The sequence below is a fragment of the Sus scrofa genome, chromosome 13 (genome assembly GCF_000003025.6).
Source record: "Sus scrofa isolate TJ Tabasco breed Duroc chromosome 13, Sscrofa11.1, whole genome shotgun sequence".
NCBI classification, from domain to species: Eukaryota; Metazoa; Chordata; class Mammalia; order Artiodactyla; family Suidae; genus Sus; species Sus scrofa.
This window is the reverse complement of record NC_010455.5, coordinates 1,189,758-1,207,808: the sequence shown is the minus strand read 5'-3', so window position 1 is coordinate 1,207,808 and position 18,051 is coordinate 1,189,758. Positions and strand designations below refer to the sequence as shown.

Genomic DNA, 18,051 nt, shown 5'->3' with positions numbered 1-18,051 from the left:
AGTCTCCTCCTAGGGTTTGGCTGGGGCTCAACTGCTGCTGCAGAATTGACAGCAACTTCCTTAGGTGGTGGCTTGTGCCATGTTCCTAGAGAAATGAGTCTGAAAGAGCTGGAGATGGGAGAGGGGCAGTAGGGTAGGGATGGTTACATTGTCATTTTTATTATCACGCTTGTCAAATACTCAGCTTGTTAAGGCTCCAAGACAGCCACCTCCATGCCCCCCAAGCCCCAGGCCCCAGGTCCCAGGTGTCATGGCTTGGGTTCTTGGGGAAGCAGCCCCTGACGTGGAGCTGAGTGGGCAGGACATTTATTCAGGACTGCCCTTAGGACTGCCCCCTGTGGACAGGAGGGGAGGGAGGCAGGATGGGGAAGAGGAGACGTTGCACAGTGATGCAGGCCTAACAACCTTGCCACACTCATGGGGGCTCTGGACTTAGCAGGGTTTTTTGCATAGGGCCAAGTTACCAGGCTTTCTACCTTGACCATGATCACTCATTAGGTGTGGGTCACACGGGAAGGGCATGATTTTGGGCAAGGCTGCTCTGCAGCTGAGGCCATTCCTGCGGGGGCCACAACTGCAGGCTGTCTGTGTCCTCCACTCCCTGCAGCTGGGTAACGCTTCCCCCCCAGAAGGGAGATCTGGTACAGTTCTGTCTCTGAATGCTGGGGCAACACAGTGAAGACAGAGACTAGCCTGCTTTGCGGATTTTTTTCCAGTTATATTGAATGAGGTCCATTATCATCATAGGAGAAGCTCAAGGAAAATTTTCTGCAAAGATGCGGGTCAGCTAAACCTCTCAGTAAGTGGAACAGCTCTCACAGTGCCCAGCTGGTTCACAGCCTCTCTTATAATAAGCTACGGGGCCATCATCTGGAGAGGTGGAGTCATGATGTGACAGATGGAATGTTCTCCCCAGATCTCAGCCTTAGGAGGACAGCTTTTATCTGCTGATCTCCTGACCTTTCAAAATCAGCCCAGGAAAATCCTCATCTGGCTGTGGCACTTCTGTGAGGGATTAGAAGGAGCACTTTCCTGGAGTCAGGAAACCACGGCTCTAGTCCTGCCTTTGCCCTTGCCCCTATGGCTCTGTGACATTAGGCGAGCCATACCACCTCTTTGGGCCTCAGTTTCCCCATCCATTAGATGAGGGTATTTGGCTTGAAGTGGGTAATGGTCACCTCCAGCTTAGAATCATGCTGACTCTCCATCACCTAGACCAGGGGTCAGCTCACAGGCCACATCTGGCTCACTGTTTTCATAAATACAGTTTTACTAGAATAGCCACGCTCACTCACTGACCCATTGCCAATGGCTGTCTTCAGTTGAGTCATTGCAACAGAGATTCTTTGGCCTGCAAAGTCTAAAATATTTACTACTTGATCCTTTACAGGAAAAGTTTGCCTAGGGGCAAGTCTGTGATCACGTGTTTGTTTGTTTGTTCGTTTGTTTGTTTTTGCTTTTTATAGGGCCGCACCCACGGCATATGGAGGTTCCCAGGCTAGGGGTCAAATCGGAGCTATAGTTGCCAATCTATACCACAGCCACAGCAACTCAGGATCCGAGCCACATCTGCAACCTACACCACAGCTCACGGCAACGCCATATCCTTAACCCACTGAGTGAGGCCAGGGATTGAACCTGTATCCTCATTATCCTTGTTGGGTTTATTAACTGCCGAGCTATAAAGGGAACTTCCGATCACATGGCATTCTAATGAGTAGGAGGAGAAAACAGCAAGGGCCATGAAGATGTACCTTTGCAATAATTTGGGCAAAGAGGGATGTGTGCTGAAGAACTGCTATTCCCTGAGTATTCTGTAGGCAATTAGGAGAAAGAGGAAGGCTGGAGATTAGGCATAAAGCATTTGGAACATGCTGTTCGCCAAGGATAGCATCTGTGGGGATTCCTGAGTAAGCAGTGTCCCAGTAACTCAAGGCAGAGCTTGTTTGCTAAAATATCCACCCCTGCAGTGCCTGCATCAGCTCTTCATTACCCACACGGTGGGATGTTTAGCAGAAGGGCAAATGCAGGTTTCTATTTTACCATCAAGGTCAGCATCCAGCAACTGAGATGAGTAAAGGGAAATTTTGGAAAAAATGAGAGGAGACTCTCTCTGCTGGTGAAATGGCAGGATCATCAAGCTGTCACTCCTTCAGGGAAAATATTTCTTATTGTAAGAGACCTCAGAAGTAGGAGGGATCTGACAGTATTGCTGTTCTGAGCTGTGCTGTGCAACCTTCAGAAACCCAGCTTTGAGTTGCTTTGTATATCTTCATATCATTTTGTTTTCATCTTATTGTCGAAACACTCCCATGGGGTGGTATCAAATGTTATAAGCCTCACCAGCCTATATTTCACAGGTGAGAAGAGACTTCAGGATGGTGGTGCCTGATGTTCTGTGATGCCTGTAACATTTACGGTTGGTCCCAGGCATTTGCCTGGTAACATTTGGTCCCTTTGATTGCTCTCTACTTTTGTTAGTGTGTTACCTTCCCAGGTAAATTCCATAACCCTGCAGGTCTGGGGATATATCTATAAGATCATAGAATGTTTGGTTTGAAAGAAGGCCATTCGTCTGGTGAAACAAATATGCATTGAGGAAATGGAGGCCCGGGGAAGTGACTGGAAGGCCACCCAACTGTGAGTTTAGAACCAGAACAGTGACTGTGTTAGCCTAACCTGAAGGCTTGTGCTTGTTCCATAGACCTTCATTATACCTCTTTGTACTCCTCATACTTGTGTACATGTCCTCAGTAGCACTTTGCTGATTCTCTAGGTAGATAGCCTGCCTTCCCCAATTGATGGCAAGTCATTTATGGGTTAAGGACTCCAGCTACTATTTTGCCTTTGATTTTTAATTCCCACCACTGAACATTGAAAATATATGCTTTACCTTAAGAAACTTGAAAACTTGAGCAAATTAAACCCAAAGCAAGTAGAGGGAAGGAAATAATAAAGACTGGAGTAGAAGTAAATCAAACAAAGAATAGAAAAAAATGGAGGACATCAGTGAGACCAAAACTGTTTCTTTGAAAAGATAAAAATAAAAAATGATCAATTTAGCCATTCTGCCCAAGAAAATAAGAAGACTCAAATTAAGAAATTGAGAATGAAAGGCGACAGCAGGAATGAATCCGACTAGGAACCATGAGGTTGCAGGTTCAATCCCTGGCCTCGCTCAGTGGGTTAAGGATCCAGCATTGCCATGAGCTGCGGTGTAGGTTGCGGATGCGGCTTGGATCTGGTATTGCTGTGGCTGTGGTGTAGGCCGGCAGCTGTAGCTCTGATTTGACTTCTAGCCTGGGAACCTCCATATGCTGCAGGTGTGGCCTTAAAAACCAAAAAACAAAACAAAACAAAAAAGAATGAAAGGCGAGACACTGCTACCAACTTTAAAGAAATTAAAATGATTATAGGGTATGCCATGAACAGCAGTACACCAACAAATTATATAATTTAGATGAAATAACATAGTTCTAGAAAGATGCAAATTACTGAAACAGACTCACAAAGAAAAAGAAAATCTGGGAGTTCCCATCATGGCTCAGCAGAAACAAATCTGACTAGCATCCATGAGGACGCAGGTTCAGTCCCTGCCTCACTCAGTGGGTTAAGGATCTGGCATTGCCACAAACTGTGGTGTAGGCCAGCAGCTACAGCTCAGATTTGATCCCTAGTCTGGGAACCTCCATATGCTGTCAGTGCAGCCCTACAAAGACAAAATAATAACAATAATAATAATAATAATAATAATCTGATTAGGCCAATAGCAAGTAGGTCAAATTAGTAATTTTAAAACTTCCAACAACAACAAAAAGTCCAGATTGCTTCACTGGAGAATTCCACTAAACATTCAGAGAAGAATTAATACCAGTCCTCACAAACTCTTCCAAAAAATAGAATATGACAGAATGTTTCCCAACTCATTCTGTAAGGCACTAAAACCAAAGACATCACAAGAAAAAGCAACAAACTATGTACCAATATTCATTATAGGTATACCTGTAAAAATCATCAACATAAAACTAGTAAACCAAACACTGCAATATTAAAAAAAAAAAGGATTATACACAATGACCAATGAAATTTATCCCAAGAATGCAAGGGTAGTTTTACATCAGAAAATCAATTAATGTAATACACCATATTCATTGACTAAAGGACAAAAACTATATGATCATCTCAGTAGACTCAGAAAGCATTTTACAGTACCCAACACCTTTTCTTGATAAAGACACTCAATAAACTAAGACTGCAAAGGAACTTCCTAAACCTGACAGAGGGCCTCTGAAAATACCGACAGCAGCATCACTCATAATACTCATTTTGTTTGTCCATCTGTCTCTTGTGGAAACAACCCAAATGTCCATCAACAGGTGAAGGGATAAACAAAAAGTGACATATACATACAATGGGATATTATTAATTCATAAAAAGAAGTCCTTGACATAGGCTACAGGGTGGGTAAACTTGAAAACACGGTGCTCAGTGAAATAAGCCAGACACAAAAGGACACACATTGTATGATGCCCACTTGTATGAATTATCTAGACCAGTAAAAACTCATAGACACAGAAAGTATATTAGACATCACCAGGGGCTTGGGAAGGGAAGAATGATGAGTCATTGTTGAGTGGTTAGAGTTTCTGTTTGAGGTAATGAAAAACTTTTGGAGACAGAGTGTTCATGGTAGCACATCATGAATATAGCACCAGTGGGTTGTACACTTAAAAATGGATTAAGTTCAAAAAAAGATGAACAAGATATAATCTCTGTGGTCCAGAAGTTACTAACTGGTTGAAAAGGGTTGGAGAGTGGAGAGAGGTGAAGAGTGGAAAAAAAAACCTGGCTAGTGGCACCTTGGCTGACACCCAGCAGAGTGGTCACCATGGAGTGAGTATTTGCTCTGTGAAGTTTAAACACAGGTGCCATCGTCAGGGCCTGGTGTCAAGTTCTAGCTTTGCAATGTATCCATCATGTGAACTGAATGGCTCAAACTTCTCTTTTCTCATTGACAATGTACCTGCTTCCTAGGAGTCTTCCATGAGATGATGCAGGTAAGATGTTTAGCCTAGGGCCTGGCACTTATTTACCAAAAAAGATTTAGCAGTTACTGTTGTCACTGCTGTTGTTTATGATGAAGTGGAATGAATTTGTATCAAAATGAAATTTCAAAAAGGTAAGAGGAGTTCCTGCTGTGGCACACTGGGTTAAAGATCCAGCATTGCAGCGGTTGTAGTGTAGGTTGCAGCTGCAGCTCAGATTTGATCCCTGGCCCAGGAACTTCCATATGCTGCGCCTGCAGCCAAAAAAGGGGAGAAAAAAAAAAAAAGCAATAGACCCAAACCCTGAAATACAATTCACACCACTGAGACAAGACAGTGGAGGAACCCAAGATGAAGAACTGGGGGACACTTGACAAACGGAACCAAGGAAAGGGAAGAATAGAGGAAGCCAGCATGACGGGAAGCAGACAAGACTGAAGTAGAGCATGAGGGACAGACTGCAGGCCAAGGGACACAGAAGAGAAGAGGGGAATTGGTTTGAGAGGAAACTCATCAGAACCACCAACTTGTGACATCTGTCTGAGGTCCATTTTCCTAGAGTCCTGCTTGTTCCGGTAAAGGACATGACGGAGAGGGGAAAAGGAGCAAATGCTCAAATTGTGCACAAGGCACTTTCTGTTACCACCTTCTTTTTAGAATGTCTGACCCTCCTTTTTGATGCTGACCCATGGTGAACTATGAGTGTGGACCCTCCTTTGCTCAGGCAGCACAATGGTGGTCACAGTGTATTTTAATGGGATGGTAGTTCATCAGGGAGTGAGTGGGAGAGGCCTTCCCAGCTGCTTGTTGATGGCCACCCCACCCCCACCCCCCCTGCCCTCAGCTGGAGCTGCAGCCAGTGGAGACCTGCTGGGTCCCAGCCATACAACAGGGCTTTTTCCAGGAGTGCAGAGGGCCAACTACGTTCAAATTTCCCACAAGCAGCATATAGTGGTCAGAGTTTTTTTAAAATCTCACTCCACTGTGCACATGTCTGCTTTTTTTTTCTTTCTTTTTCTTTTTTAAATAGTTATTTCCCCAATACAATTTTTTTTCTACTGTACAGCATGGTGACCCAGTTACACATACATGTACACATTCTATTTTCTCACATTATCATGCTCCATCATAAGTACACATAGTACATGTCCACCTTAAAAAACCCCATAGGTGTGAGCTCTGTTTGATGACTGGCTAATGGTCATTCTTCAGTCTTAGAAACCCTGAGAGGAGAAGAGTGCTGTCTGAGCAAGGCTCCTCCTTGTCAGGATCCACTGTTCTTTAGAAAAATGCTGGAGGTGAAGCAAAGATGAGGGCCAATCAAAGGCAGGTCAGGAGGCTCACTGGAAATGAATCTGACTAGTATCCATGAAGACGCAGGTTCGATTTCTGGCCTAGCCCAGTGGGTTAAGAATCCAGTATTGCCGCAAGCTGTGGCAGCTTGGATCCAGTGTTGTTGGTGCTGTGGTGTAGGCCAGCAGCTACAGCTCCTATTCTACCCCTAGCCTGGGAACTTCCATATGCCATGGGTTTGGCCCTAAAAAGACCGAAAAAAAAAAAAAAAAAAAAGGGCAAAGGCAAGTCAGAGAGGGACAGATTTCTTAGCTTTCTTAGCAGACAGACTGAGGCTCGGAGACCCTGGGAGAGGGATGGTGTAGAGTTCCAGATCTGTGATGCCATCAGTGCCCCTGACATTGTGTGGGTGTCATACGTTGTGTGCTATTTCTAGGTGCATGAAACTGCTGCTGAAATTTTAAAATCAACATAGGGATTGAGGATTCATTGATTTTTTTTTTTTTTTAAGACCTCTAAGAAGGCAGAGCTTTGGAGTCAGCACAGGGCCCAGCCCAGGATGGGGGCCTTCACTTGGAGTAATGAAATTCCTAATGATTTTATTTTTGAAATTTTGTTTTATGAATGAAGTCTGATGGGACAGTGGAGCACATGGCAGGGCCTCTTTCCCTGGAGAGTCCCCTGACCACTACCCTGATACCCCCCATGCCACCCTCTTCTACCAGGGGGACCTAGGCATGATTTCTGGAGGGTTGGGGTCAGGGGGGCGCCTGACAGGTCCAGAGAAAGATGAAGAGAAAGAAACCAGCTTTTCTCTTGCTTTTTGAATAAAGGGCCTTGAATTGTCATCTAGCACTGGACCCCATGAGTTAGTAGCTGGCATGTCACATTTGCGACTCAAAATATGGTCCCAGGACCAGCAGCATTGGTATCACCCAGCAGCATTGGGAGAGTACTAGAAATGCAGGGTCTCAGGCCCTACCCACACCTACTAAATCAGAATCTGCGTTTTAACAGAATCCCTGGCTGATTCATATCACATTCAAGTTTGAGAAGCAGTGGTCTAAAATTTGCTGTAGGACTCAGTGACCAATTAGATCAAGCCAGCGACTTGCCCCCCCCCCTTTTTTTTCCTTTTCTTTTTTAGGGCTGCCCCCATGGCATACGGAGGTTCCCAGGCGAGGTGTCGAATTGAAGCTATAGCTATAGCTGCCAGCCACAGCCACAGCCACAGCAATGCAGGATCTGATCTGTCTTTGCTACCTACACCACAGCTCACAGCAATGCGGGATCCTTAACCCACTGAGCAGGGTCAGGGATGGAACCTCCATCCTCATGGATGCTAGTCAGATTTGTTAATGGCTGAGCCTCGACGGGGAACTCCCCAGTTGTTTTTATCATGGTTGCTGACTGGACTGTCCTTTTCTTTAACAAAAAGCAACTGCAATTCATGTTAGAAAGTGGGACAGAAAGAGAAAAGCTGGTCAGTGAGAAACACTGGAAAAGGAATTGCTCTGAGCACCAAGCCCTGCCAGCCCTGTTGCTGGAAATTCCCTTTTCCCCACTCTCTACCCATGGGCTCAAGGCTTAGCATCTTTCCTCATTATGCTGAGAGTTTTGCCGAGGGGAGCAGTAGCCAGATTAAAATAAACTGCAGCTCCAGGGAAATTGCTCTGACCTTTATTTGCATAAACCCTCTGGGAGCGATGGGGAAGCAGCGCCTTACTTTCCTTCTTGGCAGAACTGGGTTTTGAGCTTGTATGGCACTTGGCATAGTGTGCCTGTTGTTTTAGTAACTTTTCAGGGTCTAGGAAAGATGGTTATAAAAAGCAATGAACATGAATGTGAAATGAACCGCTAAGCCTCCCTGCTGTCCCCCCTCGCTTCACAAAAGCCTCCTCTGGAGAGAAGCGACCCTCCAGCCATAGCTGTTGGGAGGAGGATGCTGCCATGGAGCCACAGAGCCATGTCTGGGGACAGCGAGGCTGAGGCAGGCTTCTCTCCAAGGGGGAGAGGAGACCTCCCCAGTAAGAGTGAGGGGAGCCGGCAGGTGCCAGTAAGCTTGTGCGTGTCGCATACTCAGCTAATTGTAACGTGCCCTCTACAAGTTCACACCAGGGATTCCACATCTAGGGATGGAGCCTGAGAAAGGCTAGTGATTCTGACCAAGTGAAGCAGGAAAATATCCATCTCAATGACATCTGTAGAAACAAGGGTTCAATGTGGGTTCGTGCCCCCAAGGGGTATACAAAGAAGGGTAGGTGTAATAAATAATAGAATTCGTGTTTAATCTTTTAAACTTAATGATGTAGGGAAAAAAGCTTTATTAATATATAAAATAGGAGTTGGCCCTATCCTGGATTGGTCCCAAAAGCAGTCACACATTATATGAGATGCTGGGGAAAAGCAGCTGCACAGATACAGTTTATAAATGAATCTTAGGGCATAAAGTTTCCTTCTGATGGGATAAGGCACCCTGTGGAAGGACCCATCCTTCCTCCCTCAGCCCACATGCAGATCCAACTCTGATGACCCAGCCCCTCCCTCACTCAGGGGCAGCCCTAGCTTCTCAATGGGAAGCAGTTTTGTTTCACTTGGTGGAGTATTTCTTTCCTATCAGCGACAACAAGTTCTGCAAAAGCCTCCAGAGTATCTTGGTGAAGATTTTGGCTCTCAGCAGATTTCATAACTCGGCAGCTTTCATTAACAACTCTTTACCTTGTGAACCCAACTTCGACCTTCTGCTCCATTCTGCTGAAGTTCAAGGCTGCAGATGACCCCCTGGGCAGCATCTTGCCTTCTGCTGCAGAAAAGCTAATGCTCAGCTGCAGGGTTAAGATAAAGGGAAAACTAAGCTTATTAGAAAAAATTCCTCAGTCATCAAAGCAAATATCCACACCTGCTGAAAGATACTGGCCAAGGGCTCCTGAAGAATGTTTGCTTTTTCATAGGTGCATTTCCCACCCCCACCCTCCACTATAAAATCCCATCTTTTGAAAATGGTGTTTGTTTAAGTAATCCTTTTTGAGAGAGGCTTTGTCCTGGAATTCCTTGTGCATATTAAAACTGTAAATAATCTTGTCATTTGGAATAAATCTCTTTAATATGCATGTTATAATTGAATTTATCTCTAATTAATGTGGCATTATCTTGTGGCAAAGGTAGATTAGCTTCTGTTTCCTAATTGCCCTTGACTGTTGCCTTGAAGTTGCTGGAGTGCTGATGGAGTCAGTAAGGGCTGTGCATTGCTTTTCAGACACAAGGACCATCACCAGCTCAGCTCCAGACACATCCTCAGGACCAACAATTTTCAACAGTGCAGTGGCCAGGACCAAAATGAAACGCATGAGAGAGTAAGTAGCCTATGGCCTGACCCCTCAGAGAGTGTAGCGTGTGAATGTATGGACAGAGTGTGATCAGTCATGTGATGCTGTTCTGTTTGCCACAAAAATTGCATCTGTTGCTTTCCTACAAGCAGCGGTGAGTGTACAAAGCTTAGTTGAAAAGGCCTGAATCTGCATGGAAGGCACCTGTTATGGTCTGAATATGTTCCACCCATGTTCCTGTGGTAAAATCCTAACCCCCAAAGGAGATGGTATTAGTAGGTGGGGCCTTTGGGAGGTGCTTGCATCTTGAGGTTGGAGCCCTCTTTCAGAGGCTCCAGATTGAACCCTCGCCCCTTTTGCTATGCCACAAGGCCCCTGCTTTGATGCAGGAAGAACACCTCACGAGAAGGTGACCGCACTGGCACCTCAGTCTCGCACTTCCTAGCCTCCAGAACTGCAAGCAAAAAAATGTCTGCATTTGTAAGCCACCTGGTCTGTGGTACTTTGTAGTAGCAGCCTGAACAGCACCTGTCATAAATTTCCTGGCAAGGAAGAGACCCCAGCCTCCTACTCTAACTTCTCTGCAACCCGTGTCTCCAGATCAGAGGTGGGACACTATCTCTGTAAAGGGCTTGATAGTGAATATTTTAGGTTCCATGGGCGGTATGGTTTCTGTCACTATTACTCAACTCTGCTCTTGTAACACAAAAGCAGCCATGGACAGTGTGAATTAATGAGCATGGCTGTGCTTTAGTAAAACATTACTTTCAAACTGAAGTTTGAATTACATACAATTTTCAGGTGTCATAAAGTATTATTCTTCCTTTGATTTTTTTCAACCACTTAAAAATGCTCAAATATTGACAGAACACTGTAAACCAGCTATAATGGAAAATTTAAAAATCATTAATTAAAAAAAAATGCTCAAGTAGGAGTTCCCGTCGTGGCTCAGTGGTTAATGAACCCGACTAGGTAACCATGAGGTTGCAGGTTCAATCCCTGGCCTTGCTCAATGGTTTAAGGATCCGGCGTTGCAGTGAGCTGTGGTGTAGGTCACAGACACGGCTTGGATCTAGCATTGCTGTGGCTGTGGCATAGGCCAGCAGCTGTAGCTCCAATTGGACCCCTTGCCTGGAAACCTCCATATGCCACAAGCATGGCCCTAAAAAGACAAAAGACCAAAAAAAAAAAAAAAAAAAAAAAAAACTCAAGTAATTCTTAACCCATAAGATGTACAAAAACAAATAGCAGGTCAGTTTTGGCCTGTGGACTGTGTGGACCCCTACCACACAGTCCATAGGCCAATTCAGAAATTTCTCTCCAAAATTTACTTCTTCTATTAGAGCTGGTGGAATAGTTAGGAAATTTGGCAAAAATTACTTTTTAGTCTATTTGCATTTATATCGTTCTTTGTTCAGCACACAATCATCCAGCCTAATGTTTGGAAACAAAGGAGAAAAAGTGCTGAAAACTATTTCCAAACCTAAAACTGATAATGTGTTTAGATGCCTATTGTTTTCAAGTCTTGCCTGTACCTGAGTGGTTACCTAGTAACACAGTTACCATGGCAACAAGAGATTCCCAGGCACGGGAAGTGGGGGAGTTTAGGCTCAATTTCCCTGCCCTCCTCCCCTTCCACTTGCCCATGCTGGGAGATTATGGAGAAGGCTTTGGTAATCTCCCAGTTGATAATCTTCAAAGGGAAGAAAAACAACTCACTTATTTCACCCTTAAAATTTAATAATGTGGTGTTGTGAGGTTTTTGATCTAGGACTTCATTACTTTTGCAAAATGCACAACATCCTATTTCCTAGCACATTACAGAATGCTTTAAATAATTAAAATAAAAGCAGTTTTGCAAAAATAACTGACCAAAATGCATTTAGTGATTTTTATTCCTGGTATATTGTTTTCTTCCTTATTGCTTGACTGAATTTGACCAAGTATTTTCTTGCTCACCTTTTTTTTTTTTTTTTTTTTAAAGCAGAGAAAGGTTTATTGCAGGGCCAAACAAGAACTAATGGCTCAGGCATAAAACCCCCCAGTCTATGATGGTTCTTGAAGAGAAGTGTTTATAGGCAAAATTTGGGATAAGGGCTGCAGGGTGCGTGACTTCTTATTGGTTGGTGGTGACGTCCTGACTCACCTTTTAATGTGGATCAATACAGTTTTGGCCACTCCTGAATGGGTGATATTGCTCCTCTGGCAGAATAAGGTGCCATCCCTCACATTCCATGTCACGAACCCTCGTATCATGCCGGAGAAGACCCAGAGGAAATTGATGCTGCAGTCCTCAGGTCCTGAGACTTATGGCACACCCAGAAGACAGGGAATCTTGCGTTCTTTGCCTGCTCCGTGATGTACTGGCCTTGTCCTCAGCATGTGTGCAGCAACTGTTGGGATGCTAAGAACAATAAGTGACATTTGTCCCTAGGGAAATTATAATGCAGGGAAAGCACCCAACTGCAAACTGGAAAGCTAAATAACACGGTGGGCATGTAATCTGAGGTGATGGTTAAGAAAAGGCTCCAAGTGGGACCATGACCATGTGCCAAATGGAGCAGATGGTGAGAGCGTCAAGGTGAGAAAGGGAAGCCGAGGATATCTCTGGGGGAAGTGGGAACTTTAACAGAGAGGTGGGATTTGAAGGGTGAAGAAAAGGAGAGGCTAGAGGCCAGCAGATTTGGAGTCTGAGTTTTAGTGTCCCCAGTAGATGACTTTCTGAGCTCAGGCAAGTGATTATTTTCTGAGGTTTGGTTTTCTCATCTGCAAAATGGTCATCATATTATTGCTACAGCTGAATCCTTGGGAAGTGGACTCAGGGGATGGGGATTACTGGGCAGGAGATCTGTGAGGAGTGTCCTTGAGACCAACATCCACAGAAAGGAGGCCAAAGGAAGCAGACTGGGCACAGGGACACTCTGGGCTGTGATACAGCCTCTGCTGATTCTGCACAGAGCTCTGAAGCTGGGCCGGTCCTGCAGGGTCCCTGGAGTTGGGGTGAGGGGGCCAGGCCCCTACAACCCCAAGTCAACCAAGCACTGGATGCGGACCACCCCGGACGGTGACAAGGAAGTCCCCACAGGGGTTGACAACCGAGGTCAGACCCCCAGTGGCACCCCCACAGCTGGGAAGCACCTTGCAGGGCTGCTGTGATGAATCCGTGACTTAATGCATGGAAAACTGACATAGGCAAGAGGCATTCTTACAGAAAAATCAAGTATTTCATACCCATCTCTAAAGAGTAAAGAAGATAGCTTTTTATTCAAAAGGATTTAAGGAAGGGAACCACAAGGGATGAATTTATAGGGATGCTAATTATATCAGGTGGGTCATGTTAATTATTTTCAAAACTATCAAGCCTATAGAAAAGTTGCAAGAACAGTGCGCCTATGTCTGCTTCACCTAACTTCACTGATTATTAACATTTTGCCATATTGGCATAACTTCTCTGCATCTATGTACATGGTATATATGTAAATTATTATAATTATTTTTAGTGTAGTGTAACTTGAGAATCCATCTCATTCACCATGATCCTTTACTTCTAAATATTTAAATGTGCGGCTCCTAAGAACAAGGCATTATTTTATATAATCACAATAAATGATTAAATTTAAGAAATTTCACATTGATATACTATTTAATATATCAATCCATGTTCACTTTCTACCAGTCACCCCAATAATGGTCGTTATAGCAGTCGTCTTTTCTGAGCCAGGATACAAACCAGGATCACATATTGCACTTAGTTGTTATGCCTCTTTGGTGTTGTCTCTTCTGGAATAGACCTTCAGTTACTTGCCATCTTTTATGATACTGACATTTTTGAAGAGTACAGGCTAGTTATTGTGTAGAATGTCCCTCAATTTGGGTTGTCTGGTATCTCCTTATGCTTAGATCCAAGTTATGCATTTTTTATTGTATCTTACATAAATGATGCGGTGTCCTTCTGAATTTTTAAAAGCTTAATTTTCAGAAGTTTTAGAAATAAACAAAAGTAGTCAGAATAGTAAAGTTGATCCCAATGGACTCATCAAGCAGCTCAACAGTCAACAACTCAAGGCAAACCTTGTTTTGTCTCTACTCCCGTCTATTGCCCCATGTTGTTTTGAGAACATACCATCCATCACGTCTTTTCATTCATTCATCTCTCTGTGATATGTGAACTTTAACCTGCTCTCTAACATCTTCCCTTGGTTGCTCACGAAACATTTCAAACTCAGGATGTTCAAAACTGAACTCCTAAGCAGGGCCTAGGCTACAATATAGTTGTTAAGTGCTATAAATAAAGTTGTTTCTTAAATATATAAATAACCATCTGAGTCATGAGAATGAATGCTACGAGAAGAGATTCAAATTCCCAAAAAGAAGAAGTTGAAAAGTTTTACTATTGATCATATTTGAAGACTTACCTAGACTACTTATAGGTAACATATAGGTTCAAAGTGCTTTCTATTTACATAAAATATTCTTAATGCTTAAAAAAAGAAAAACTGAACTCCTGATTTCCCTACAAAATTGGCTTCCTCCACCACTTTCCCCATCTTTACACAGGAAGGTAAAATGTACATAAGAACAAACCTTTCTGCTGTGTCACACTAAAGGCACAGTGTGTGTGGTTTAAGGGTACCGGGCACATGGCTTCACCATCTCCTCTGTGGGAAAGTGAGACTCTGTAAGGAAATGGGGGGAGGGGGAACAGATGATGATCAGACTTCAGTGTTTCTTCATGTCCCCTCTCTGGGAGCACCAGGACCTAGTGAGCATTAATATATTTAGAGTCAGGCAAAGGATAGACCCTAGCACAGGGGTCAGGAGGGAAGGCCAGGGACTGGGGACAGCAATTGCTGGGATTTATGTCCCTGCTTCTCATTACCAGCTTGTATCCTTGGACAAGTTACCCAAGCTTCTTGCACCTGAGACTTCTCACCTGTAAAATGTGATTCCTCCCTCACAGGGTTGCTGAGGGTTAGTTGGGATTACGAATGTATGAAATGCCCTTAGGATATTTCACGGCACATGGTAAATGCTCAATAGAGGACTTAAAATAGACTATCACTATATATGCAGTTGCTTCCTTTTGAAAAGCCCTAAACCAAGTATCTGAAGGTATTGGCATGTGTTAGCCTGCTAAATGATGTTTTATACCTGAGGGCTTCCGTGGGCAAAGAAGCTGTCCGTGAAGCCATTTATATAGCATTATTTTTAGCAAAAAGAAGTGCCAATTCACTGGGGGAAATGTCACGAAGTTGCTGAATGTAAAAGTCAATCATTTACCATCCTCCAACAGTTGGCCTCCTGTCAGGGCCACTTCTAACTCCTGCCAGGAGACCTCCACAAATGGAACACCCCTGCTAGGGCCCAGGCAGCACTTGCTCTGAGCAGTGGTGTCACTCAAAGTGATTGGAATGTCTGCAGAATCGCAAGAAGTCAGTGTGGACCTCCTTTCTGGATAATGTCCATAGACACTTGAAGAGACGTTGCTATTCAAATTTAGGTGGATGGATGGACAGGTGAATGGGTAGATGGGTGGATAGATGGGTCTTTGTGGATTCACTGGCCTCCTAGATAGAGCCTCTTCCTTCAGGGCAGGAGTTTCTGGTCTGTTGAGAAGAGATTTCTTCACCGCCACCAACTGGGTTCAATTCTAGGCCTGTCTCTAGGCTTCCACTGGAGGCCAAAAAGTCAGACCTGCAGAATGACAGTGGGTCAGCTTTCAGCAGAGCTGCTGGGGGACCAATCCTGTAACCGTCACAGCCCAAGGCAGTAAGTCAGTCATGAAGGGCTTGTTCAATCTGAGTGAATAGTGCCCTTGGCCTTTACATATCAAGTGATGTCACTAGTGTCCTTGGCCTTGCTACTTAGAATATGGCCTGCAGATCAGAAGCATGACATCACCTGGAAGCTTGTGAGAAATGCAGAATCAGAATCTACATTTTAATAAACTCTCTGGAGATTCATGTACACATTAAAACTTGAGAAGTACTAGTTCAAGAGGATTTTACCCTGGGAGCAATTTATTACCAGAGGATGGGTTGGGCAAGTCTTTTTTTAAAAAAAATATTTTATTGAAGTATAGTTGTTTTACAATGTTGTGTTAATTTCTGCTGTGGTCCAGATATATAAATGTATGTGTGTTCTCTATATAATTTGTATCTGCTAACCCTAAACTCCCACTCTATCCCTCTTCCCGTGCCCTCCCCCTTGGCAACCACAGTCTGCGCTCTGTGTCTGTGAGCCTGATTTCTCTTTTTTTAATTTTTTTTTTTTTTTGTCATTTCTTGGGCTGCTCCCATGGCATCTGATTTCTCTTTTGTAGATAAATGCATCTGTGTCATATTTTAGATTCTACATATAAGTGGTATCATATGATATTTGTCTTTCTCCGGCTGATTTACTTTGCTTAGTATGATCATCTCTAAGTCCATCCATGTTGCTGCAAATGGCATTATTTCACTCTTTTCTTGACTGAGTAATATTCCATTGTATATATGTACCACATCTTTATCCATTCCTCTGTTGATGGACACTTAGGTTGTTTCCATGTCTTGGCTGCTAGAAATAGTGCTGCTATTGGTACGTGTATCTTTTTGATTTATAGTCTTACTTGGATATATGCTCAAGAGTAGAATTGCTGGATCATATGGCAACTCTTTTTAATTTTTTGAGGAACCTTCATGATGTTTTCCACAGTGGCTATATCCTTCTACATTGAGTTGGGCTCAATCTTAATAAAAGCCAGGTATTATATAAAAACATCTATATATGTTCATTTTTAAGGCCTCAATTTTTTAGAATTTTTTGTTTCTACCCATTTTTCATTTATTTTGTTAAGAACAGGATCACTTATATCTAATAAAAGTCACCCTTTTTAGAGTTTTCTGTAAGTTTTGACAAGTACATCACCTTTTTATTTGTATACAATAAAATTCACTTTTTAAAGTATACGGTTTTATCAATTTTGAGAAGTACATATAGTTATATGAACTTCACCACAATCAAGAGTAAAAAACAGTTTTCTTGGCGTTCCTACGGTGGCTCAGCAGTAACGAACCTGACTAGTGTCCATGAGGATGTGGTTTCGACTTCTGTCCTCACTCAGTGGTTAAGGATCCGGTGTTGCTGTGAGCTGTGGTGTAGGTCACAGTTGTGGCTCAGATCTGGTGTTGCTGTGGCTGTAGTCTAGGCTGGCAGCTGCAGCTCTGGTTGGACCCCTAGCCTGGAAACCTCCATATGCCACAGGTGTGGCCCTAAGAAGAAGTCTCCTTGTGCTCCGTCTTTGGAGTCCATCTCTCCCATCATCCCTGCCCCTGTAACCTAATGTCGGTTTTCTGTCCCTGAGCATTGCCTTTGCAGAATATCACATGAGTGATAGGCCCCAGGTAAAACTGGATAGTAGTTTAGGATATGGATCTAGATCTATGAATAGCTATGTGTTAGACCCTTGTGGTTCTGAATCTCTTTATTCCCACAGAATTGTCACAAAGACAGCCAGGTTTTAGGTTAAGTCTCAGGTACCTCAGAACAGTTGTTCCTAAGGTTTCTGGACCCATGAAGCCTGTTGTTAGAGAGACTCACCACCCAGGAAATCCTGAGCTGAACTTCCCTGTGAGGGATTGTCAGGCCTGGGGACAAACGAGGTAGGAGTTTTATGTGTCATTTTGCTGTGACTTCTGTTTAATCTTTTCTTCTGCAATGTCTAATGTTAATCCCATCCAGTGTGTTTTTCATCTCAGACATTGTAGTTTTCATCTCTACAAGTTTGTCTTTTGTCTTTTTAGGGCCGCACCTGCGGCATATCAAAGTTCCCAGGCTAGGCGTCCAATCGAGCTGTAGCCGCCGGCCTCCACCACAACCACAGCAATGCCAGATCTGAGCTGCGTCTGCAACCTACACCACAGCTCATGGCAACACCGGATCGCTGACCCACTGAGCGAGGCCGGGGATCGAACCCACATCCTCATGGATGCTAGTTGGCTTGCTAACTGCTGAGCCACGACAGGAACTCCATCATCTCTGCAAATTTGATTGGGTCTTTTTAAAAAGTATGTTTGAAGTCTCTGATTAACACATTCAATATTTCCTCTATTTGAACTAGTAGAATATAGTTATAGTAATTATTTTAATGTCCTTGTCTGCTAATTTTAACATTGGTGTCATTTCTGGATTGGTTTTGATTGATTAATTCCTCACCTTATTATAAACTGTATTTTTCCACTTCTTGATGTGTCTGGTAATCTTTTATTGAGTGTCAGACATTGTGAATTTTTCTCTATTGACTGCTGGATGTTTTTGTATTCCAGTAAATAGTCTTGAGCATTGTTTTAGGATTCAGTTAAGTTACTTAGAAATAGTTTGATACAGCTTCGTTATGTGGGAGCAGA

At 43.6% G+C, this 18,051-nt stretch overlaps 1 protein-coding gene across 4 annotated transcripts in view; it reads left to right on the top strand.

Moving 5' to 3' along the window:
* NEK11 (NIMA related kinase 11) overlaps nucleotides 1-18,051 on the top strand; it is a 290,466-nt gene that overhangs the window by 227,882 nt on the left and 44,533 nt on the right. For all 4 annotated transcript variants that reach the window (XM_021071329.1, XM_021071328.1, XM_021071326.1 and 1 more), the window contains one exon: nucleotides 9,595-9,691. In XM_021071329.1, coding sequence (XP_020926988.1) covers nucleotides 9,595-9,691 — 97 coding nt within the window. The remainder of the gene's footprint in view (nucleotides 1-9,594; nucleotides 9,692-18,051) is intronic.